The sequence below is a fragment of the Marmota marmota genome, unplaced genomic scaffold (assembly GCF_001458135.2).
Source record: "Marmota marmota marmota unplaced genomic scaffold, marMar, whole genome shotgun sequence".
Taxonomy (NCBI): domain Eukaryota; kingdom Metazoa; phylum Chordata; class Mammalia; order Rodentia; family Sciuridae; genus Marmota; species Marmota marmota.
The window spans coordinates 16087212-16111146 of record NW_026000164.1 but is presented as its reverse complement, the minus strand read 5'-3'; the positions used below and the strand labels follow the sequence as shown (position 1 = coordinate 16111146).

General features: G+C 41.2%; 1 protein-coding gene across 1 annotated transcript; it reads left to right on the top strand.

Moving 5' to 3' along the window:
* Window positions 1–283: 283 nt before the first annotated feature.
* Akr1b10 (aldo-keto reductase family 1 member B10) lies at window positions 284–12389 on the top strand. The gene is made up of 10 exons (XM_015493817.2): window positions 284–557; window positions 1859–2026; window positions 3227–3343; window positions 4478–4555; window positions 7604–7726; window positions 7967–8073; window positions 8490–8571; window positions 9495–9578; window positions 10396–10478; window positions 11896–12389. The coding sequence occupies exons 1-10, from the start codon at window positions 492–494 to the stop codon at window positions 11936–11938; spliced, it is 951 nt and encodes a 316-aa protein (XP_015349303.1). The 5' UTR covers window positions 284–491; the 3' UTR covers window positions 11939–12389.
* The last annotated feature ends 11546 nt before the right edge of the window (window positions 12390–23935 follow it).

The window sequence follows — 23935 nt, the reverse complement described above, 5'->3', positions numbered from 1 at the left end:
TTTACAGCAATCAGGTTTACTACAAGAATTTTTTCTTTTGCCAGGCATCGTGGCACTCTCCTGTAATCCCAGCCACTATGGAGGCTGAGAATCGCAAGTTCAAAGCCAGTCTCAGCAACTTATCGAGTTCCTAAGCAATTAAGGGAGATCCTGTCTCAAATGAAAAGGACTGGGGATGTGGCTCAGTGGTTAAACGCCTCTGGGTTCAATCCCTAGTACCAATATAAATAAATAAAATGATAAATAAAAAGAATTCTTTTTTTCCTAGGACTACATGCAAACCCAGGCACACACTCTGCCTCTGAAGTTTGTCCCCAGCACCAGCAATTAATTTTACAAATGAACTTCCTGTTTTAGTGTCTGCCCTTGGCTCTGGCTCCTTCCCTTGGGCCAGGGCCAGCCTCCCTAACCAGGATTTAAAGCATCTGTGAGCCTCATTACCAGGACGCCAGACATCTATTTGCTCTCTCAAAGCCATTTCTGCACCAACCATGGCCACCTTCGTGGAGCTCAGCACCAAAGCCAAGATGCCCATTTTGGGTCTGGGCACCTGGAAGGTAAATATGCAAATTTTAGGAGGCCTGCTTCCCTCCGGGGTTGTCTGAATACTTTCTCTGTTGTCAGTTGGGACAGGGGTTTAAAGAGGTGAAATTCAGCCCTAGAGCTGAATTTCTCTGGGCCGATGGAGGCTGGAAAGTTACAGACTGGCTTTTCTTGGCAGGGTGAGTGCTTCACTAGCAAGTATCAAGTTTCCAGCACAAGTTGGACTTACTAAAAAAAGAAAGAGCCGAAGAAAGAAAGAAAAAGAGAACACGGCAGCTACTCTCAGCAGTCTTTTTCTTCTGAAACACTGCTTAGTTCTGGGACATGGAGAGAGGGGCTCAGCATTTCTTGGCCTTGGGTTTGGTGATGGCTGAGTGATTGAGAGGATCCAGAGCTCTATAATAAGGGGGGCTCGGGGTGTAGTACAGTGGTAGAGCGCCCTGAGTTCAATACCCAGTAACTTAACAAAACAAAACAACTCAGACCCAACCCAGGCTACAGAATCAATATTTGCTTTGCTGAGATCTCCAGTGGTTGTCATGCTCATTAAGCTCTGAGAAGTACTGGGATCACAGACAGCCTCGGTCATCACAGAGTCAGGAGCGCAGGTCCCACTCTGGCTGTGTTATTGTCAGCAGGCAAAATGCCAAAGGCACATCCCAGTGCCTCAGGAAGCAGATTCACCGGCCTCTCTTGGAATTTTATCATCTTCTAACTCTGCCCCCCCTTTTTTTTTTTTTTTTTTACCATTTCCCTCAATGCTGACATCACCCTAGCTAGTTTCCAAGATCCATCTTTGGAACCTTTCTTTCCTCATGGCTCATCTTGCTGAGTCATTCCTCTGTGTCTCTCTCTCTTTTTTTTTTATACTCAGGTCGTTCTACCACCGGTCTATATCCCCAGCCATTTTGACATTTTATTTTGAGACAAGGTCTTGCTAAGTTGCTGAGGCTAGCCTTGAACTTGTGATCTTCCTGCCTCTGCCTCCTGGGTCACCTCCTGGCTCACTGGGATTACATGTGTACACCATCACACCTGACCTCCTGAGTTACTTCAGGTCTAGTTTTCAGCCTGGCTTTGAGAGCACTGAAGTGGAAGCTATCCATATTTTCTAGCAACTGGAGATACTTCAGGACTTACCTGAATTATAGAGGAATTGACTTTTAGGTAGGATAGGGCTCCAGGTCACAATCATAAAATTAATTAATTTTTTTTCTTTTGAAAAGTTTTCCAAAGTGTGTTTTATTCCCTGTTATCCCCTGGCAAATGGGACCTAGATTTGGAGGAAAAGTAACTGATGGCCTTTTCTTTTTAGTCTCCCCCAAACAAAGTCAAAGAAGCCGTGAAGGTGGCCATTGATGCAGGATATCGCCACATAGACTGTGCCTACGTCTATCAGAATGAGAATGAGGTGGGAGAAGCCATCCAAGAGAAGATCCAAGAGAAGGTGGTGAAGCGGGAGGACCTCTTTATTGTGAGCAAGGTACGTATGGCCCATTTGGTGGGAGGACTGGACTTCAACGCAGGCAGAAGTATGTGGATGTGGTCAGTGCCAAGAACCCTCCCAGCCTTTCCTCTATGTCCATGTCAACCCCAGCTCTCTTCATGTGGGCCTTTAGTATGTCCCTCAATACAAACATCCGCACGAGTACTGACATGTGAAAGATACTGCTGTAGTCCCATACACCTGAGTGGGGCTGGCCCCAGTGCCCTCGTCTTCCCTGTTTTCTATCAATGGGATCCCTCTGCCCAGTGACGATCAGAAGCTAAGGGTGCAAACAGTGATGGATCCTGACGCCAGACCTTCAGCACTGTGGTCTCAATGGATGTTGCACTGAGGTTCTTAGTCAGGGGGTTTTGGAAAACGGTGGGAGCATTTTTTATTATCATTTAGAGATTTCTTTTTATTTCAAGCCAGTAAAAACTGTGTTATAAAGTGTACAACAAAGAAGGAAAGGGATAATTGTTACACGAAGGAGTTGAAACCTGCTGGATAAGCAATTTGCTAAAAAATCTGTAGTTCCAGGTCCTTGGAAAATGCATCTGGTAGGATAAATAGATTAGCTGTAGGCAGGGCCCCATCTGAAAGAATTCCTTATCAAATCATCAGTTGGAGCCTAATAGATGAAGATACGGTATATAGAAAAAGGGGACATGTGCTTGAAATGTAAAAGCTAATCACAATTCCTACCCTCAGAGAGCTGAGAGCCAAGGAAGGGAATAACACAGGTACAAAAATATTTAATTAGTGGCCAAATATTTTAACCAATGTTAGAAACAGATAGAATGTTGAGAGTGTGAAAAAATAAATTGGCCTGATATCACAGTGTCTAGGCCCGAAATTCCAGAGACTTAGGAGGCTGAAGCAGAAGGATCACAAATTCAAGGCCAGCCTCATCAGTTTAGCCAGATCCTATCTCAAAATAAAGTATAAAAAGGGCTGGGTAGCTCAGTGGTACAGCATCCCTGGGTTCAATCTCCACTACCAAAAATAAATAAATTGCGCTCATCTCAGGAAATACAGCCTTGGCTGAGGACTTTGTGTGCTGGGTCACTATCTTAACCACCTTAGTTATAAACGACCTGTTCTCAGGATGGATCATGCAAATCACAAAGCAGGGAGAGTGAGTGTGGTACAGCCCCTCTCTCTCCAGTCCTAAGGCCTTGCTGTCTCCCCCTGCAGTTGTGGTGCACCTTCTTTGAGAGGAAGCTTGTGAAGGAAGCCTGTCGGAAGACCCTCAAGGATCTGAAACTGGACTATTTGGATGTCTATCTTATTCATTGGCCCCAGGGATTTCAGGTTTGAACTATTCCTGAGCAGACAGATGCCAGAAAATAACTGTGCCAGGATGGGGGTATCCAGTGGACAGGAGTTCTTGTGCAGAGCAGGAAGGTGCTGGTTTGGAAGAGAGGCCTAGATGACACGTGGCCACTGAGGTAGGCACGTGCCTAAGTTTTCTTGCGGTTGCATCTGAGAGAGACAGTGACTTCTGGCAACTCGAATAAGCTGCCACTGCCATGTGGCCTTTGTCTTGATTGTGTGCCACCCCCCCCAGGAGAACTCTTGGGATACTCTTGCATAACATTATCTCAGGGCTCAACACTCCTGTTAATCAAAGCACACCCTGGGAGTGGCATCTTGGAGAAAAGCCCAAGCATGGTGATACTGAAAGGTAGCCATTTCTCACTAAAGAAACAGACTCTACTTCTGCCTGCTCCTGGAGGTGAGAGGGACATGAATTCCCAGCCTCTTCCCTCATGGTCAGCTAGGTGATGTGGTATGCCACCCAGGCTCCTAGAGGCTGTGAGGACAGAAGTGAGTTAACCTCTTCCCTAGGAAAACCATACCTTGAGATCCAACCCTTGTTTATTGACCTTGAAATTAATGTTTACCTCCAAGTTTATTTGGGGTCTGATAATATAAAGTTAATGTCCACGGTGATAATGATGGCTTCTAGAATATTCTAGTGATGGATTGTAAAATCAATCCAGTAGTTTATAAAAATGTAAGAGTTTCCATGCCACAATAGATTGATATGGAGTTTTTATTGAAACTCACTATCTACAAGTGTGTTCTCCAGCGTTTGATAAAAATAGTGTGCAGATGTGGGTATAAGAATGGGAATCAGAGCCAGGCACAGTGGTGCATGCCTGTAATCCCAGTGGCTCAAGAGGCTGAGGTGGGAAGATCATGAGTTCAAAGTCAGTCTCCACAAAAGTGAGATGCTAAGCAACTCAGTAAGACCCTGTCTCTAAATAAAATACAAAATAGGGCTGGGGATGTGGCTCAGTGATTGAGGGCCCCCGAGTACTCCAGTACCCTGCCCACCCCACCCCCGCCAAAAGAAGTAGAAATCAGGATCTGAAAACCTTGTTCAACAGGACCACATATCCAGATGCACATTACAATAAGCTTTTTATTCTCCTTTTACAGGCTGGGAAGGACTTATTCCCCAAAGATGATAAAGGCAACAACCTCATCAGTAAAGAAACATTCTTGGATGCCTGGGAGGTAGGTTCTAGTTTCTTCTAAGTGTGTTGGGAGAAAAAAAATTTCCCTCGGTCATGGATGAGACTCCATGAAGGAGCCCTGCTGCGTTATGTCTAACTCCACCACTGTTATCCTCCAGTTTTTCTCACTCCTTCCTTATCACCTTTGGACTCAGAATCCATCTGACATGATTTACATTTTCAAGGCTAAAACTGTGTTCTCAAATGAGATTATAGATATAATGTACCCTAATTTGGGGGATACACGTGCTATTCCAAAGCCATGGGAGGAAATTTTAAAAAGGCATTTTGACTTGAGTTTGTACGTGTTAGCTGAGTAACCTTGGATCAGTTATTTAACTCCTGAAATATTCAGTTTCTTATTTTTTAAAAATACTATAGATAGGTGGGTGCAGTGGCACACTCCTGTAATCCCCGCAACTCAGGAGGTTAAGGCAGGATGATGGCAAGTTCAAGGCTAGCCTCAGAAAATTAGCAAGACCCTAAGCAATTTAGAGAGACCCTGTTGCAAAATAAAAAATAAAACAGAGCTTGGGATGTGGATCAGTGGTCAAGAGCCCCTGGGTTCAATTCCCAGTACCAATAAATAAATAAATTCCTTAATTAAATAAAATAAAAAGGACTGGGGATGTAGCTCAGTGGTAAAGCACCCCTGGGTTTAATCTGTGTGTGTGTGTGTGTGTGTGTGTGTGTGTGTGTGTGTAACTGATACATGTCCGCAAGATATGGTAAAGATTAAGGTAGCCAACATGCTAGGAACTTTAATCATGGTCAATTTAATCATCTAACCATAAGAGGGAGTGTTACTAGGGAGAGTTATTTTTCCCACTTACAAATTATATGATTAAGATCTAGAAAAGTTGTTAACTTGTCGGGTCATGGAGCAAGTATGTGGCAGAGCTGGGGTTGACTCAGGACTCAGGTCTGTCTGACTAAGAAGTTCAACTGCATTGGTCTTTAGCAGAGTGCTTGGTAAAAAGTGAACACATATCATTCAAACATAAGGGAAAAGGAGTGCCCCACTTCCTAGATCCAATAATGACCTCATTCACATAATTTGTGTCTAAAATTAAATTAAGGCATGAAAGGTTTTCTGAAGTTTTTTTTTTTTTTTTTTTTTTTTGAAACGATCATGTGCTCTTGCAAATGCCAGCAGAGAACAAGTGAATGAACAAGTCATAAATGAATAGTGACAAAGGGTTTCAGGGATCATATTGTTCTATCATCTGAGTGGGACACATTTCCTTAGTTTGTGTTGTTTTTTACCACTTAAAATAGGTTAAAACTGTCCTAGCCTGGAATTGATATGATAAATTAAATGTAAAGTTTTTATTTTATTTTGAGACAGAGTCTCACTAAGTTTGTTCAGAAATGTTTACCCATGAGCACAGCTTTCTTGCTTTGAACCTCAGCAACCAGCAATAAGAAAATTTAGATAGCAAAAATGATGTGATATCAGGAAAAGGATAATGAAGCAGGAAAATCATCACTTTATAATGACAAGGTTGGCAATCCTGGAAATACACTTGAAAGGAATTATCTTTGGCAAGCAAATCATTAAATTTGCCTGCTAACAGCAGAAAGCTTGTTACTTGGAAGTATGGGAAGAAACTATCTGAATTTCTATGGGTGGGTTTTAAAGACTGTCCTCAACCTCTCTGAGTTGTACATGAAAAGAAAAAGAAAAAAAAAAACCCCAAAACTATTGGTTGTTGCCACCTGTAGTATTGCCATTGGATTTTCTCAGCAGGGATATGCCATTTATAGTTCATTTCTGCAAGTCAAAATGATAAAAGAAGCAATGCTTTATATAATTAAGAGCCATACCAAATTATTGAAAATCTCATATCGCAGGGCTGGACATGCCTGTTAATAACGTGACTCAGGAGGTTGAGGAAGGAGGATTGCAAATTGGAAGCCAGCCTTAGCAATTTAGTGAGGCCATAAGCAACTTAGTGAGACTCTGTCTCAAAATAAAATAAAAAGGGCTGGGGATGTTGCTCGGTGATTAACTACTCCTGAGCTTTACCCAGTACCAAAAAACATATAATAGTATCTAAGAAGCGTGAGACTATATATAGAAGTAAATCAGATACTTTGGGGAAAGTCTTAGGAAGATGTCAATTTGTCATAATATCCAAACCTTCTTCTATAATTAAATATAAATCTCTGTACCAAGTGGAAGAACACCATGAATGTACAAGCTGTGAGCTGGAACCCAGGGGCACTTTACTACTTAGCTACATCCCTAGTCCTTTATTTATTTGTTTGTTTGTTTATTTATTTATTTATTTATTTATTTATTTATTTATTTATGGTACTGGGGATTCAACCCAGGGTTGTTTAACCACTGAGCCATATCACCAGCCCTTTTCTGCATTTTATTTAGAGACAGGGTCTTGCTAAGTTGCCTAGGGCCTTGCTAAGTTGCTAAGGCTGGCTTTGAATTTGGGATCCTCCTATGTCAGCTTCCTGAGCTGCTGGGGTTACAGGTATGCGCCACCATGCCCAGACCTTTTATTTTTTTTACTTTTAGACAGGGTCTTGCTAAGTTGCTCAGGATCCTGCTAAACTGCTGAGGCTGGCCTTGAACCTGCAAACCTCCTGCCTCAGCTTCTGGAGTCATTGGGATTATAAGTATTGTATTTTTCTTTAATGACCTTTCAAGGCATTATCCAACCACATAAATACTTGTTTGACATAGTCACTAAAATATACTTATTAAGCCTGAAACTTCAAGAATAGATACTATTTTCTCTTTGCTAATGACAAAATTGTGGCCATAAAAAGAAATTTGAAATCTAGTTAACTTAGAAAAATATCAACATATTTATTTTCTTGCCACAAGACACATTCTGTTTGAGGAAGTTTTCAGGTTTAATGATATAATGAACAATATAGTGTTTTATGTGAATGGGCTCAAAATGAAAATTTTGGCAAGACTCACAAAATAGCCTGAGATTTCAGCATTCGTTTTTGCATTAAATTGAGTGCATTAATTCGATAGGTCAACTTTGTCATATATATTCACTAACCCTTTTCATTGCAGGTCATGGAGGAGCTGGTGGATGAGGGGTTGGTGAAAGCTCTTGGTGTCTCCAACTTCAACCACTTCCAGATTGAAAAGATCTTGAATAAGCCTGGACTCAAATATAAACCAGTGACTAACCAGGTAGATTCTAGTCAATGAAAGGGTCCTGCCCTATGACTTCTTAACATTAGGAGGCAAATCCAATGCTATATACTGAGTCTAGTCTCAGGGATCAGTGGTAATGATGCTTTCAGGGTGGTGGGAGACAGATCTCAGGGTCTGGTTTAGTAAGTCTGTCAATATGTTGTGTGTACAACTTTCTGTGAACCATTCAAAATGCAAGCAAACTTTCCTAATGATGGAGATTGTTCATACTTGCAGGTGGAGTGTCACCCATACCTCACCCAGGAGAAACTGACCCAATATTGCCATTCTAAGGGCATCACTGTCACAGCCTACAGCCCCCTGGGCTCTCCAGATAGACCTTGGTGAGGCTTCTGAGTGGTGGGTCTTTGTCTTAGTACTCTTAAAATATTACTTTATAACTGGTTGAGTTTGGTATGAATCTGTAAGTCACCAGAAAGAAAAATGTGTCTAAGGCAATGTGCTTAACCCCTCCAAATGGGATTATGGTGGGAAAGAATGGGAGTTTAAAAAGAAAGTGCAACACTTCTGACCCTCTGAGAATACTCCAGTGCTAGACCAGCCTTGGTGAAATGCTGAGGCTCCAGAGCCCGTGGATGGACTAGCTCATGGGAAAGACACAGAGCTTCTGGGTTTCTCCTGTTGGTGTCCCAAATGGAGAAGGCTCTGATGCCCAGCCTCGAGATTGACATTGGAGTGATGTGCTTATGCATTTGGTAACCATGGTGATTATTCATAACAGCTAACTTTCTGCCTCTAGGGCTAAACCAGAAGACCCTTCACTATTGGAGGACCCTAAGATCAAGGAGATTGCTGCAAGGCACAAAAAATCCCCAGCCCAGGTACAATGTGGGGTTTTTGCTCTTTATCTTTATCCAGCAATCCATTTATTCTACAGTCTTCTGTTTTATTCCTTTTATTGTCTTCATTTGACTCATTAGAGGGGAGGAAAACAGGAAGTAAAGCACACTCATGTGCCTTCTTGGAAGTCTTGTTAGGACCCCCAGGAAATACAGTGGGTATCAATGAAACAAGGTTTATTAGTCAGCTTTCTGTTGTTTAGAAAATCAACAGAAAGGAGAAAAGATTTATTTTGGCTCAGGGTTTCAATATTTCAGTCTGTGGTCATTTGGCCCCATCACTTTGGGCCTTGGTGAGCCATGTATGGGCCATGTGTGGTGGAGCAAAGGTGCTTACATCATAGCACTCAAGGAGGAAAGGTGCAGGAGGAATGAGAGAGAGGGAGGGGGGAGTGAGAGAGAGGGAGAGAAAGAGAGAGGGAGACCCTTCAAACAAAGGCCAGTGACCTACCTCTTCCAACTATGTTCACAGCTCTCTGAAGTTTCCACCACCTCCAAATAGTGCCACACTTGGGGACCAAGCCTTCAATGAGCCTTTGGGGGTATTCCAGGTCCAAACTCTAACACAAGTGTGGCCTCTGTCTATTGGCTTCCTACCAAGTTGTCTAGCTGAACCACAGAGAATGGTTTTGGGTTCATATGCCATCTGTACCACATCTCAGCCTTATGACCTCCAAGGACACCTTCATTTCTAAACAAGGAAAACCATAGGGTTTTCCCATAACCTGCTAGTTAGGGAGGGAAGGGGAGAACTGGCCAGTGTCTCTAATAGTTAAGCACTTGGCCCAACATTCACTGTTGTAGCTAAAGCCTCAGTGAGCTACAGAGATATTTTATTTTTCCTTTTTCTGGGAGAGGGGGGTCCTTGTGGACAAATAGAAATATGAAGTCCTCTTTCTTCACAGGTTCTGATCCGGTTCCATATCCAGAGGAATGTGGTGGTGATCCCCAAGTCTGTGACCCCAGAACGTATTCTTGAGAACTTTCAGGTGAGATCCTATCTGATCATCTGGTATTCCCCAGTGGAGGAGGTGGCAAGGGAGACTCTCTCTCCAGGTTTTTCATCTCATCCCTGTGTATTAGTGGCTCCTGCCATCTTCTACACTCTTAGGTAAGGAATCTGGCCTCAGAGCTGAGAGAAATGATCACAGGATGTGCTAGGGCAGTGACAGGAGAATCCCTGTCAGATCTGAGCACACTGAGAAGGTTCCTAGTTGTCCTTGAGCAATCAGGTCATGGGCCACACAAGAGACCTCCTAGCAGCAGATGAGAGATGGACTGTACTTGAAGAGCTATCCTTCTAGAAGAACCTATGTGAACAGGATGCTGTATAAACTGAGGTTTAATACCTACAAGTCTGGTATCCCTCCTTTGGGCACACTACACCCTATAAATACTGCAGAGTCTGGTGGGGGGGAGGGGAGAAATGGGGGGGCAGGAAAAGATATTGGGGATCTAAGCCAAGGACACTTTATCACTGAGCTATATCACCAACCTCCCTCACTTTTTTAAGAGGGGGGTCTTGCTAAATTGCCCAGGCTGACTTTAAACTTGGTTTCCTCCTGTCTCAGTCTCCCAAGTGGCTAGAATTATGGCACATACCACCACATCTAGCTAAATACTACAGTCTTTGTGTGGGACCCAATTTAGAGAAAAATTTATATCCACTTGACATACAAAGGACATCTGGACTCCTGTGGCCAGTTTGTGCTACAGATATGAGCTTACTCCCTGCTAAAATAACTGAAGATCTCAAATCCCAGGAATTGTCTTGCCAAGGATGTTTTGGAATTCTTGCCTTTCCAGGTCTTTGACTTCAAATTGAGTGATGAGGAGATGGCGACCTTACTCAGCTTCAACAGAAACTGGAGGATCGGTGTCCTGGCTGAGTAAGTGTCAGCGGGTTAATAAGGAGGATCATGGGGTTTTGTTTGTTGTTGCTTGTTTTGAAGAGGTAGAGGATTAGCTGGAAAGATTGGAAGGCAGCCGCATCTATATTTGTCTTTTAGTACTATTTTCTTGTTGTTTTTGAATACTATTGGAGTCCTGGGGAATCATTCTGGAAAGACATATTTCTAATTGCTGCTCATTGTCTGAACTTTTGAATGTAGAGCTAGAATTTCAAGAGAAGAGGTGTCATTGCTCTGTAGGAGGCAGAAGTTTCCATTCATTCATTCACTCAGCAGTTTACTGGTCATCTACAATGTGCCAGGCATTTTCTAGGTGTTTGGGAGATCACACTTTGTACAAAGTTCCTGCTGCCACAGTAGTTAGGGAGAACAAAAGTAACTCAAAATAGATATGTCAGATAGTAACAAATTGTACAGGAAAATAAAGAAGGGTAAAGGGGATAGGAAGAGGTGGGTCCTGGGGAGGTTGGTACTTAATATTGAGTAGGTGAGGGAAGGTTTTGCTGATAAGGTGACAGTTGAGCAGAAACCTGAAGAAAGTAAAAAATAAGCCATGTGGATTTTGGGAAGAAGAGCATTTTGGGCAGTGAAAGCAGCAATTTCAAGGGCCTTGAGGTGAGAATGTGTTTGGAGCATTTGAATAAAGAGGGCAGTGAGGCTGGAGTGGAATGGATGACAGGAAGAGTAGAAGGGATGAGGCTGGAGAGAGGTGTCCAGGCTCAGAGCATACACAGAGGGCGTAAACCATGAGAGGGACTTTCATTTTAGCTCTGAGCTGAGAAACCATTGGAGGATTTTGGACCGAGGGCTGGCAGGATTTGACCTAACATGTTTATGATGCCATTAGACATCCAAGAGGGAATGTCAAATACAGAGTTGGACTGGAGGATTCAGGAGTAAACCTACCTGGCTTCTCGTCCCAGCCCCACCATTTACTTACCAGCTGTGTGGTAACTTCATCAAGTTGGCTTCTGTATCTACAAAATACGGAGGGAGGGTAGTAGTAATTACAGCAGACATCTATGGAATGTTGGCTCAGAATGTACCGGGGATCCTAAGTCCTTTACCTGTGTTGTTAAGTCAAGCATCAATTCCACTGTTATTCCCAACTCTCAGTGTTGTGAGAATGAATTGACAACACTTGTAAGGTGCCAGGCGTGGTGGAAGCCATTGAATTATGATTTCATTCTGGTGCCCTGGTCACTACTTACTTGCCTGCCTGCTTTTCTTAAATACCTCTCCCACTGATTTGAAGGAAGGTCAAGGTATGAGCTTCCCTACTTATGTCCTCACAGAGTCTTGGGGGAAGGTGGCTGAGGGAGCACCAGAGAAGAATGGATTGTTAGAGCACAGTTGCTGCTTTTGTGGAACACATTCTCTCTGCTTGTTTCTGCAGCCAGGCTAATTTGCCGGATTACCCCTTTAATGCCGATTACTGAAGCTGAATCTCCTGATGAGACACCTGGTGGATTCTTTCTCTTCATGAAGTGGAATTTGCTCTCCCTGAAGCCCATTTTAACTAAATTTATATGAAATTATATTGTGCTTGATCTTGTCAGAATCTAGGCAAAATTTAAAAAAAAGTTTATTAGTGCATTATAATTGTACATAATGGGATTTTTTAAATGCTCTAATTGTCCATGCACGCAACATTAGTTGCTCAATCTCCTTCCCAGAACCTTCTTTCCTTCTCCTCCCTCCCCCTAAGCAAGGTTTTATTTAGATCCATATGTTGAACCAGGGAAAGACTTATACAGGGAAGTATGACTCAGATGAGCAAATGACTATTTCTTCCACTTATTTGATCTGAACAAATGTTTGTTAAACTACAGGGTCTCTGCTACCATTGAGGATGCAAAAATAAAAATAATTAAAAAATAATGAAAGTAATCAACGTGTACTGAAAGTTCACTGTGCACCCATACACCTTGAAGTGCTTTTCCTCTCTGTGAGCTCACTGAATTCAACTTTCATCATTCCAGTTTTTCAGAAGATGAAATGGAGGCTCAAGGCAACCCAGGTAGTAAGTGGCTGAACCAAGTTTCCTTTTTACCCCTAGCACTGGGGATTGGACTCAGGGGGCACTCTACCAAAGAGCTACATCTCCAGCTCTTTTTGTTTTGAGACTGAATCTCACTAAGTTCCAAGGCTGACCTCAAACTTGCATTCCTCCTGCTTCAGCCTCCTAAGTCCCTAGGATTTCAGGCATGTGCTGGTAGGCCTGGTTCCATAGTATTTTTCCTTATGAAATATTCCAGTTATATAGAATGTCCCGACGATAACATAGTGAGCATCTGACATACTTCAAATTAAAAAAAAATTTTTTTTTGAGACTTTGGGGACCAAACCCAGGGCCTCATGCATGCTAAGCAAGTGCTGTACTACTGAATCAAGCCTCCAGCTGAAAAATGAAAAGAAAGCATAAAGAAATAAGTGGTTACTAGTAAAGTTGAGGACCACTTCTTCTCATTTCCTTGACTCCTCAGAATTAATGTCCATCCTCAAATTCCTGAGTCACCTCATCCTCTGTTGGTTCTATGCCTACTTACTTACAGATCAGCTTCCTTGTCTTACCTTCTTCCATTCTGCAGGATGGTGGGGAGAGGAGGTCAACACCTGGATTTCCAGACTTCCTAGTTAGATGGTTTCCTCTGGAATTGCTTAAATAGGGTGTACTGTTAGGAGATTAGAGGGCTGGGGGAAGGGAAAAGCCCAATGTTTTCTCTTTGAGAGGTCTCTCCATTAGAAGTCAGATTTCCTCTATTTTTCTTGTGGTCCCAGCTCTTGCCTGGCAGCCTCCACCATGATTCTATCTCCTAACACATGACACAGCTTCAGAGATTAGGAAACACTGCTTTCTTCTATGTCCTCTATCCCTAGGGGCAGTGTCTTTTCTGCTATTGCTAACTCATCCTCTCTCTCATCCCAGTTCTTCCCTCCCTTGTGCAGACAATTTTAATTAATATCCAATGTTCAAAAATCAGTGTTGGACTGGGGTGTGGGTCAGTGATAGAGTGCTTGCCTAGCATGTGTGAGGCCCTGGTTTCATCCCTAGTACTATTAAAAAAAATTAAAATTAGTGCAGTTCCTGTCCTGGCTGGACCCTTAACTGATGCATTTTTTCATCCACATTTTTACACATTATTATTTACGCACACAACCCCACAAATAATTCATGAGATTATTTGGAGGTATATAAAGATGTATGAACATTATATATATGAAGCAATTTAAAACCAGAGTCCAGTGATAGTTCTATTTGTTGTTGTTGTTGTTTTTGGTACTGGAGATTATACCCAGGAGCACTTTACCACTAAGCTACATCCCCAGTTTGTTTATCTGTTTTTCTTAGGAGACGGGATCTCACTAAGTTGCTGAGGGTCTCATTAAGTTGCTAAGGCTGGCCTTGAACTTATGATCCTCTTGCCTCGGTCGCTTGAGTTGCTGGGATTACAGGTGTGTGCCATTGCGCCCAGCTTTATGCACATTTTAAAAATTAGAACTTGATTTTTGAATTTATTATCCAAGTAGCTAACATAGTATTTCTTGATATTATCTGAAACATAATTAGGCCCCACTTTTCTCAGTAGTCTATTTGTTTCTGTATTCCTTTTGGCTCCCTGGATTCAAGTGTTGTATTCAATGTGAAGTGTGTTTAGTTGTGTCTACAGTGTTGGCAGCTTCCCCATCACCATGACCTTACATCTGCGCTCCTTGTACTTTGGCATGGAATTCGTGCTCCATGCAGTTTAGTCACACAATTGACATTTGTTGCCCCAATGAAAGAACCCAAATTGCCTGATAAGCCTGGAGGAGTGTACCAGGACTTTATCCATTTGACACAGACATTTTACTTTTTATAGCCAAGCCCAGTGGGCCATGCAGCCTTCACGGGATCCCTAGCCATTCTCTATCCCATCATAAGCAGAAATCTAATAACCTCAAGAGCCCTCATCCCTCCTTCCCTTGAGTGTACACAGAATCTGAATATGATAAGATTGTACTCACACAATTATGTGAAATTATAAAAAAATTATAAAAAAGTGGCAGTTTGCATTTGTAATAAATGTCCTAATCAGTTAACTTTAAACTATGGAGATCACTGCTGGGTCTGGCTTAATTGTGTTACTTTGTTCATGAGATAACCCTTACTTGTGTTACTTATGTTTATGAGTTAACCCTTTAAACTGATAGTTAAATGGTTTGCAGAAGAAAGGGAAATATAGGGCAGAATATATTTCCTTTTCCTTTTGGTACATCTCTACTCATTAGTGAACCCAAAGTAGTGCATGTTTACTGGGAATAATGGTGCATGCCTATAACTGCAGTGACTTTGAAGTCTGAGGCAGGAGGATAGAAAATTTGAGGCCAGCCTGGGCAAGTCAGGGTGACCCTGTCTCAAATTTTTAAAAAGGCTAGGGGATAGCTCAGTGGTAGGGGGTCCCTACCAAAAGAAAAAAACAGATTCATGTAACTTTAGATTTATGTGTACATTCTCCATTAAAGAGAAACTAAGTTTACTTGGAGAAATAGCTATTACAGAAGCAAATCAGGAAAAGATGACCTTGAGTAAGCTTTTCCCACCAGAAAGTGAGGGAATGTTCAATAAATGATGCAGTCCTGCCTTAAGGACACAGAAGCCAGCTCAATTAGTGAATTAGAGCATAAAAATTAATGACATTGGTGGATAATAGCCCACTGACTGAAACAGGAATTCATGAGACCACATTAAAATGAATAAATACATAAGGAAAACAGAAAACTTTTTGCTCAAGTATACAATCAATTAATAAATCTAGAAAAATTAATGGAATTAGAAATTCATCATTTTGGCAATCACAATTTATTCAAGAAAGATTAATGGATGTTTAAATTAGTAAATATTATATGAGCAAGAGAGTATTTGCTTAATCCAAAGTACGTCTTTACTAAGTGCCTATTAGCTACTAAAAGGAAGAGTTACCCAACAATGGGTAAACTTGATAGAAAGTTAAGTTAAACCACTGTATTAGTTTTCTATTGCTGCATAACAAGTTACCACAAACTCAGCAGCTTGATACATTCATGATCTCATTGTGTTAAGCAGGGGCCCAGTGAGATTTTTCTTGGTTCCCTTTTTTCCTTTTGTCCTTCCCTAATCCTTTAGCAGAAGTTCCACTTAGAAATTAATACTAATTCTTTAATCCCTTAGATTATTCACAAATCCCAGTTGGCATTTATAAGACACTGCCTTGGTAAATAGCACCAAATCCATTGTGATGTGTTGGAGAAGACACCCTCATGGAGACTGGTCCCAGCCTGCAGCCTCACTCTCCCCTTAATCCCCACAAAAACCCTGAGTCCAGAGCCTGGGAAGTTAGAGCTTGAGGAGCCTGCCCCTCTATCACCTTCAGGGCTGGCCTTAAATAAACTAATTCCTTCCCACTATTTTCCTGATTCTTTCCCAATACCTATCTTCCTGAGTACTGAACATTTGATTCCAGTAAAAACAGTTCTCTAACAGGGCACAGTGGTGCTTGTCTGTAGTCTTATCGATTTGGGAGGCTGAGACAAGAGGATTGCAAGTTCCAGGCTAGCCCTAGCAACTTAGCGAGGCCCTAAATAACTTAATAAGATCTGTCTCAAAAAAATAAAATATAGCCAGGCATGGTGGTACATGCCTATAATCCTAGCAGCTCTGGAGGCTGAGGCAGGAGGATCGAAAATTCAAAGCCAGCATCAGCAAAAGTGAGGCACTAAGCAGCAACTCAGTGAGACCCTGTCTCTAAATAAAATACAAAATAGGGCTGGGGATGTGGCTTAGTGGCTGAGTGCCCCTGAGTTCAATCCCCAGTACAGAAAGAAAAAAAAGTGGAACCTCACAAATGTCTCAAATAATATATAGAGATTAAAGTTTATAATGTTAACCTACACAATAAAAAATAAACAAGTNTTTTTTTTTTTTTTTTTTTTTTTTTTGTGGTGCTGGGGATTGAACCTAGGCCCTTGCACATGCTAGGCAAATGCTCTACCTCTGAGCTACACTCAGCTGTCTGCTTTTAAATGACTGATTTATTTAGAGTTGTCCCACCTGGATAATTACCCTTTCAATATAAAACAATATAATCATGAAAGTAACACATACTAGCCAAGGTCATAGGGCCATCTTAACATTCTGTCTACCATACCACCTTAATTGAGCAATCAATTAATATTAATGAAGGGAAAGCACGGGAGAGACGGGTAAGTGAGACAGGAAAGACGGAGACCAGGCAGTGATACACATGAGCGTTTACTTGTCAGAGCTGACAAATAAAGGCCATCTCTCAATAGGAGAGAGAGGCAAATCAGGCTTGAGTTCTGGGACTTTTATGGGGGAGGCTCAGGAATCAGAGCTGGGCAGGTCCTAATGCAGGTGGTTAAGGGTTGTGTTAGTCTGAGGGAGTGGTGAGCCTTTCTCAGATAGGCCTTTGGGTGGGAAGTGAAACTTTATCCTTAAAATGTTGATTGTCACTTAAGATCGCTGTCCAGATGTTAAGCAAGGACCTTATAATCCCAGCGGCTTGGGAAGCTGAGGCCAGAGGATTCTGAGTTCAGCAAAAGCCTATCTCTAAATAAAATATAAAAAAGGGCTGGCAGTGTAGTTCAGTGGTTAAGTGCCCCGGGTTCAATTCCCAGTACCAAACAACAACAACAAAAGTCACCAAATATTTAAAAACTCTTCCTTTATGCTATCAGTTTCTAAAAGTGGGGAAAATGTTATTTGAAAGATGTAACTGAACTTGAATTGATTCTCAGACAATTCATATATCAAAATGGCAAAGCAGAAATCAGAGGACTGAGAAACAGAGTATTGGTTTCTCTCATGCTTTAAGAAGATAGTTAATGGGCTAGGGTTGTGGCTCAGTTGGTAGAGCGCTTGCATGGAGCACTGGGTTCAATCCTCAGCACCACATAAATAAATAAAATAAATAAAATTGTGTCCGTCTACAACTAAAAATTAAAAGGAGAAGGAGAAGGAGAAGGAGAAGAAGACAGCTAATGTTTTCAAAAGTATACAGAGGGAAACTTGGTGCCTGTGGCACACACCTGTAATCCCAGGGATTCAGGAAGCTGAGGCAGGAGGATCACAAGTTCAAGTTAGGGAGATCCTATCTTAAAATAAAAAAATAAAAAGTCCTGGGGATATAGCTCAGTGTTAAAGCACCCCTGCATCAATCCCCAGTACAAATAAAAAAGAAAGAAAGAAAGAAAGAAAGAAAGAAAGAAAGAAAATGACCTTCCTTTATATAGCAATTACTTGTTTATTTTTTATTGTGTAGGTTAACATTATAAACTTTAATCTCTATATATTATTTGAGACATTTGTGAGGTTCCACTTTTTTTTCTTTCTGTACTGGGGATTGAACCTAGAAGTGCTCTACTACTGAGCTACAACTTGCCCCACATTTAAAAAATATTCTTATTTTGAGTTTGAGTCTTGCTAAATTGCTCAGACTGGTCTTGAACTTGCTGTCTTCCTGCCTCAGCCTTCCCAGTTGCTGGGATTATAGGCGAGCACCACCAGGCCCAGCTTGGTTCCACTTTTGGACTAAACTCTATTGACTTTTGCATAGTTAGTTCTCTGCACTTTGCACTACCACTTCCAGATAAAATCTTAATCAAGTGTGTGCTTGTCTGCTGAGTTCCTACACCATGACTTTGCATTCTGTCTTTGGACTTTCACTTCCTGAATGTACAAGACACATTTTTATCACTCTCTTTCATATCAAGGAAAGCGTTGGGGAATCTTAGAGGGAAGGTGGCTTATGTGGACTGTGGGTGTTAGCTCAATGATACAGTGCTTGCCCAGTACATGCAGGGCTCTAGGTTCAATCCCTGGTACTGCCAAAACCAAAAAAGCAAAAAAAGCTGCACATTCACAGCTGTAAGCTCTACCATCCCTGATAGCCCTGACAAGCAATGGGTTTATTTGGTCTCACTGGAGGCCTGCTCTGCTTCTGTGCACAAGGTGAGCTGGGGCTGGCAGCCAAGGTAATGGCAGTAATGTAGAACTAAGAGGCTAAAATAGATTGAGGGCTTTAGGCTGCACTAGAAAGGATATGGCTAATTTAGAAGCTTCAGACTCCAGTGCTGGACAGACTGGAGTCACAGACTGTCAATGGTGGTGGGGCTTAGGAGTACTGAGTTTCTCTATACCTTAAATGTCACGGTCTGGCTAATGTTCAGACACCTTTAGTGAGCAGAAATTCAGTTTCCAACTCTGGAAAATCTTGCATTTATATGCCCTGCTGCATTCTCCACCTATAAATCCCAATTCTGTGTGTGGAGGCAGCACAACACAGGTTTTATCCTATTCCTCCTGAAAGCCCACCATATAGTTAATATTATCTGTTCTATGTCATTTTATTCTCAATTGTATTATTTATTTATTTAGGTAGGTAGTTCTAACCAGGTATACATGATAGCAGAATGCATTTTGATTCATTCTACACAATGGAGCACAACTTTTCATTTCTCTGGTTGTACATGATGTACTTAATTATATTTGGATAAATATCTTCAGTTTATGGATACAATTTAATTCAACTGATTAAATTCAGGTTTATTGGTTTAATTTATTAATAAACTTAACTAACTTATTAATATAAAATTGATAAATCAATTCAGTAAATTAAATCCAATCTATACAATTTAAAGAGGATGTGTCTTTAAGTTAATACTGCTAGGCTTTAGAGACAGAAGGCTCAATTTGAATCTTACAGCATGCCAGCACATTGGTGGGGTTGTTTTAAGACCACAGGTCATTGTACAGTATTTCAAATTTTTAAAAAATTCTTTTTCTTTTTCTTTCTCTCTCTTCCCCTCCCTCTCTCTCTCTCTCTCTCTCCCTCTCTCTCTCTCTTTCTTTCTTTCTTTTTTTTTTTTTTGTAACAGGGATTGAATCCAGAGAGGCTTAACCACTGAGCCACATCCCCAGAACTTTTTATTTTTTATTTGAGACAAAGTCTTGCTAAGTTGCTTAGGGCCTTGCTAAGTTGTTGGAACTGCCTTTGAACTTGTGATCCTCCTGCCTTAGCTTCCCAAGTTGCTGCAGTTACAGGTGTATGCCACTGTGCCTGGTTTAAAGTTCATTTTTAAAAATTCATTTTTGTTAAGCTACTCAGGAATGATCTTGGAGATATTCCATTATAATCTAGTTTATGAAAAACTGATAAATGTTAGAATACTAATTTACATCATCAGAGAGAGAAACCCATCAAGCATACTAGAATATATATGTATTTTCTGGTCATTCATTATCTGTTCAATAGATAACAAAGCTTTTGAAAATTATTTGTTGTTATTTTGTTTTGTTTTTGTGGTACTGGGAATAGAACCCAGGGCTTGGCACATGCTAGACACACACTTTGTTACTGAGCTACATCTCCAGCTCTTGAAAACCTTTGGAAAATCAGAACAGTAAGTATAATAATAATAATAATAATAGTAATTAATCTGAATCACTTAGTATCTGAACTGATCATACCAACTGAGCACACAGGCATGTGGCTGCTGGCTGGTGAATTCTCTTCCAGTAGTCCTGGAGCAAGATTCTGACAAATTCTGGATGAATGATTCTTTTTCTTCAATATTTGTTACCTGGCATAAGAGTCCTCCACTATCACATTTCTGTATTTGGTAGTATGTGTGGTAGCCACAGTCCTTATTCTAAAGGAAGTTAAGTATTTATTAAATAATTGACTGAATAAATGAATCATGAATCACTGGGATAAAATGAATATCATTGGATAGTTGAAATTGAAAGGAATAGATGGGCTAAAGTATATTTTATGTTAATTTGTTAATTACTTAGTGAATAGTTGGAAACCACTGTCTTTCCAGTTGAGATTTGTAAAGGCTACCACTCTACCTATTCCCATGAGTTAGTAATCACTCTAATTATTAACCTGTGAATTTGTCTTTCAGAGGAGTTAGTTGATTCGGAGACATCAAATATCCATTTGATTACTTTCCATTGAAGAGGGTGGAATTTCCCCCCCTACACACACACACAACTATTACTTACTTATATTTCTATGCTTAAGTTACATGGAAAAAAGGCAACCAAGAAATTTTACCCCATTTCAGAAAGTTTCCAATTAACACCAGTTATGTGGTGATAAGTAACTAGGAATGGTGGAATCTTTGGGTCAAGACTGAAAAAAAAGAATGGGCTCTGGTTTTACAGTTCATCTCCAACAAGAATATGGCACACTAGCCAGCACAAACCAGGCTAACACTGAGCCTTTAGTGTTGGGCAGATTCAGATCTCTTCTCTGAACTTAGCAAATCAAGTGAAACTGTAACAGTGGTCCACTCTATGCTTTGAATATAGCCCTTGCTGCTCTGCCACTGTGACTTATTTTTAAAATGGACTTTTTTTTTCTCTTCTCTCTCCTTGCTCCTTCCTAATCTCTCCCTCTCCCAAATCTCAGGGGAAACAGGATTACCTTTCTCCCCCATCCTAGAACACATTCACCATAGGAATAAAGTAATCCAGACTTTAGGGATGGTACTAGAAGATCTCAGAAATTATTATCTCCCAAATTAACAAGTGAATTACAACTGCAACATGGAACATGTGGAATATAGCCTTTGAATCGCCTCTTTAAAAGCCCCCTGTTCCTGCTGAAGGGCAGAATCACAGCCTCTTGGATAGGAGTCTCCTGTGTTTCTTCTTTGCTTGCAAAGCAATAAACCTTCTTTTCCCTTTTTCTCAAAACCATGACTTTGTTATTGGATGGCATTGGGGACAAGGACTGAGCTTTTGGCAACAAAATAACTGTTTTTTTAAGTTTTAAAATGAAGCTCGAATACTTTTAAAATTCTGCTCTTGACCTATTCTTCATTCAAAATTTACAAAAAAACATAGTCTTCACTTTAATGGCCAAGACTTTTTTTCTCACATAGCCCACCATAGAGCTGAAGACTCTTCTGCTTCAAGATATATTAAAAAAAAAAGGGAAAAAAATAACAGCAACGACCTGATATTCTCTCTACACACTGCTATTTGATGGAAAAATTAAAAAGAAGGAAAGATTCCATCATAGATCCTCACAACCTCTTGTTCTTCAGGACATGAATCTGATTTTGATGCTAAGGTGACAGTGTATGTAAGTAGACTTTTGTTTTCAGTGAAAGAGACCTGGGAAAAGATGGATTGATCTCTTTTCTCAAGAGTTACCAGATGGCACATGCTCCTCAAAGCCCTCACTCTCTTGAACTAGAGCACCACCCAGGATCACATGGCCTTCCTTATAAGGCTGGCTGTCTTTAGTAGCAAACTCACAGATCCATCTCAGTTTGCTATTGCAGTTTTGGCGGCTCACATCCTGAACCATGTGGTGGCCAGTGAGCATGACAAATCTTGAACTTCACTGTCCTTCAGGTTAACCTTATTAAAAAGAAACACTTAATAGCAGTAGCACCTGTGTAATTTATCTTTCAGAGGAGTAAGTTGAGTAAGCTTAGTTAGGACTCTGTTGCCACCTAGTGGTCCTTGGTTAATTGCGTGTATGCTAGGAAGGACAAAGCAAAATATTTGGATATCAAGCATTCAAAAGGTCTGTGAACTGAGTCAAGCTGAATTCTGAGCAGTTAGTATTGTGTCACAGCATGTGCAAGAAAACAGACAGGTACCACCAATATGTCAATGGAGAATTCTGCCCATTTTGATAGCTGAAAAACCCTGAGCCATGATGAGATCCATGCTGCCTACAGCTCTTTACTCTCCAGCTGGAATGAATTTCTGATGTCTTTCCTATGCAACTTTTGAGAGTGTACCACGTAGGACTGAGTAGTTTCTGTGCTCTGTCTACAGTGGAGAAATGTGCTCTGTCTACTGGATGGATGGTCCCAGCACTCCAGGGAAGGGAGGATGTAAGGCCATCTGCTGTGGTTGGGGGAGCTGAAATGTGAGAAAGGGTTTATAGGGATTGGAAAAGTTCAGAACTGCTTTCTATGGGAAATTCCCCAAGGAGTTAACTAAAGATGAAAAGAAGGAAAGCTGAATAGCCTTGTGGTCACCACTGAAGTAAGATATTATGAATTTAGAGCTCAGTCAACGTGCGGACTTTTGTAATTTTCTGCTGGGGCACCTGGCTGCCTAAAAATGGAGACAAGAAGACTGACTTTAAGCAGTGGGTATTAGTAAAGAGTTAAGAGCAAAGCATTCCTGGAGGCTTGCTGCCATTAAGAAACTACACCTTCTCCTCCTGCCGCACCCCACTGCCCCCAGTACTGGGAATTGAATCCAGTACTGGGAATTGTATCACTGAACTACATCTCCATCCCTTTATATTTTATTATTTTTAAAATTTTTGGTACTGGGAATTGAACCTGGGGGAACTTTACCACTGAGCTATATCACCAGTCCTTTTTATTTTATTTTGAGACAGGATCTTGGGGAAGACTAACCTCATGAATAGGTCTAAAATGGTAATAGACAATGAACTTGAGCACACGTCATTTCCCCCACAGCTGAGGTACAGCCACTTCTCTGGTTTACACTTGCATGGGGCTCAAGCTCAGCTTGTCCTTGGTGGACTGATCTGCCAGTATTCTGAATCCTTTGTTTTATATTTTTGGTTCCGGGATTGAACCCAGGTGCTCTTAACCACTGAGCCACATCTCCAGCCCTTTTTTGTATTTTATTTAGAGACAGGGTCTCACTGAGTTGCTTAGGGCCTCTCTAAGTTGCTGAGGCTGGCTCTGAACTCGTGATCCTCCTGCTTCAGCCTCCTGAGCCACTGGGATTATAGGCCTGTGCCACCATGCCCTGCTGAAACCTTTTTGTTTTCGTTTTAAGATAGGGTTTTCCTATGATGTCTGGGCTGGTCTTCCACTTTTGCCTCCTGAGTGCTGGAACTAAAAACCTGGCTTTTTAATTCTCAGTTTAATTCCACTTGTTTATCTTGCCCCTTCAAACATGAGGCTTCCATTACAAATGTTATTTTACCTGACCCAGTGTGTCTGACAGCTTAGTTAGGACTCTGTTGCCATCTAGTGGTCCTTGGTCACCTTGCTAGTCCATTGCGTGTATGCTAGAAGGACAAAAGCAAAAGATTTAGATATCAAGCATTCAAAAAGTCTGGAGAGATCACGATGATGGTAAAGAAAAAAACAATTAGGCACAAGAAATACAGAATAGTAAGAGTTTATAGCCTAAAAGACTTTCAGAGTCAGATGTCACTAGCTGTCCATGGGCTGTGTGTGGACTGTTTCACATAGTAGCCTCCTGAGGAGATAGGTCTGTTATAGTTAAAGCTTTGTCCAGGGGTCATAAATTGACTTCCAGACCACTCACATATAATGGAATCAACCCTTTATTGAAGCATACTGGTGGCGACTGACCAGAACATAAAGCTGATACCCTGATCATCCCCGAACAATTGCAAGGGTGCTCCTTATAAGCC

Excerpts from the sequence above, each read along its gene's own strand:
- Akr1b10 (XM_015493817.2), top strand. The coding sequence starts at position 492 with ATGGCCACCTTCGTGGAGCTCAGCACCAAAGCCAAGATGCCCATTTTG. Across the intron at positions 558-1,858 it reads TGGGTCTGGGCACCTGGAAG|TCTCCCCCAAACAAAGTCAA; the intron begins GTAAATATGCAA and ends TTTTCTTTTTAG. Across the intron at positions 4,556-7,603 it reads CATTCTTGGATGCCTGGGAG|GTCATGGAGGAGCTGGTGGA; the intron begins GTAGGTTCTAGT and ends TTTTCATTGCAG.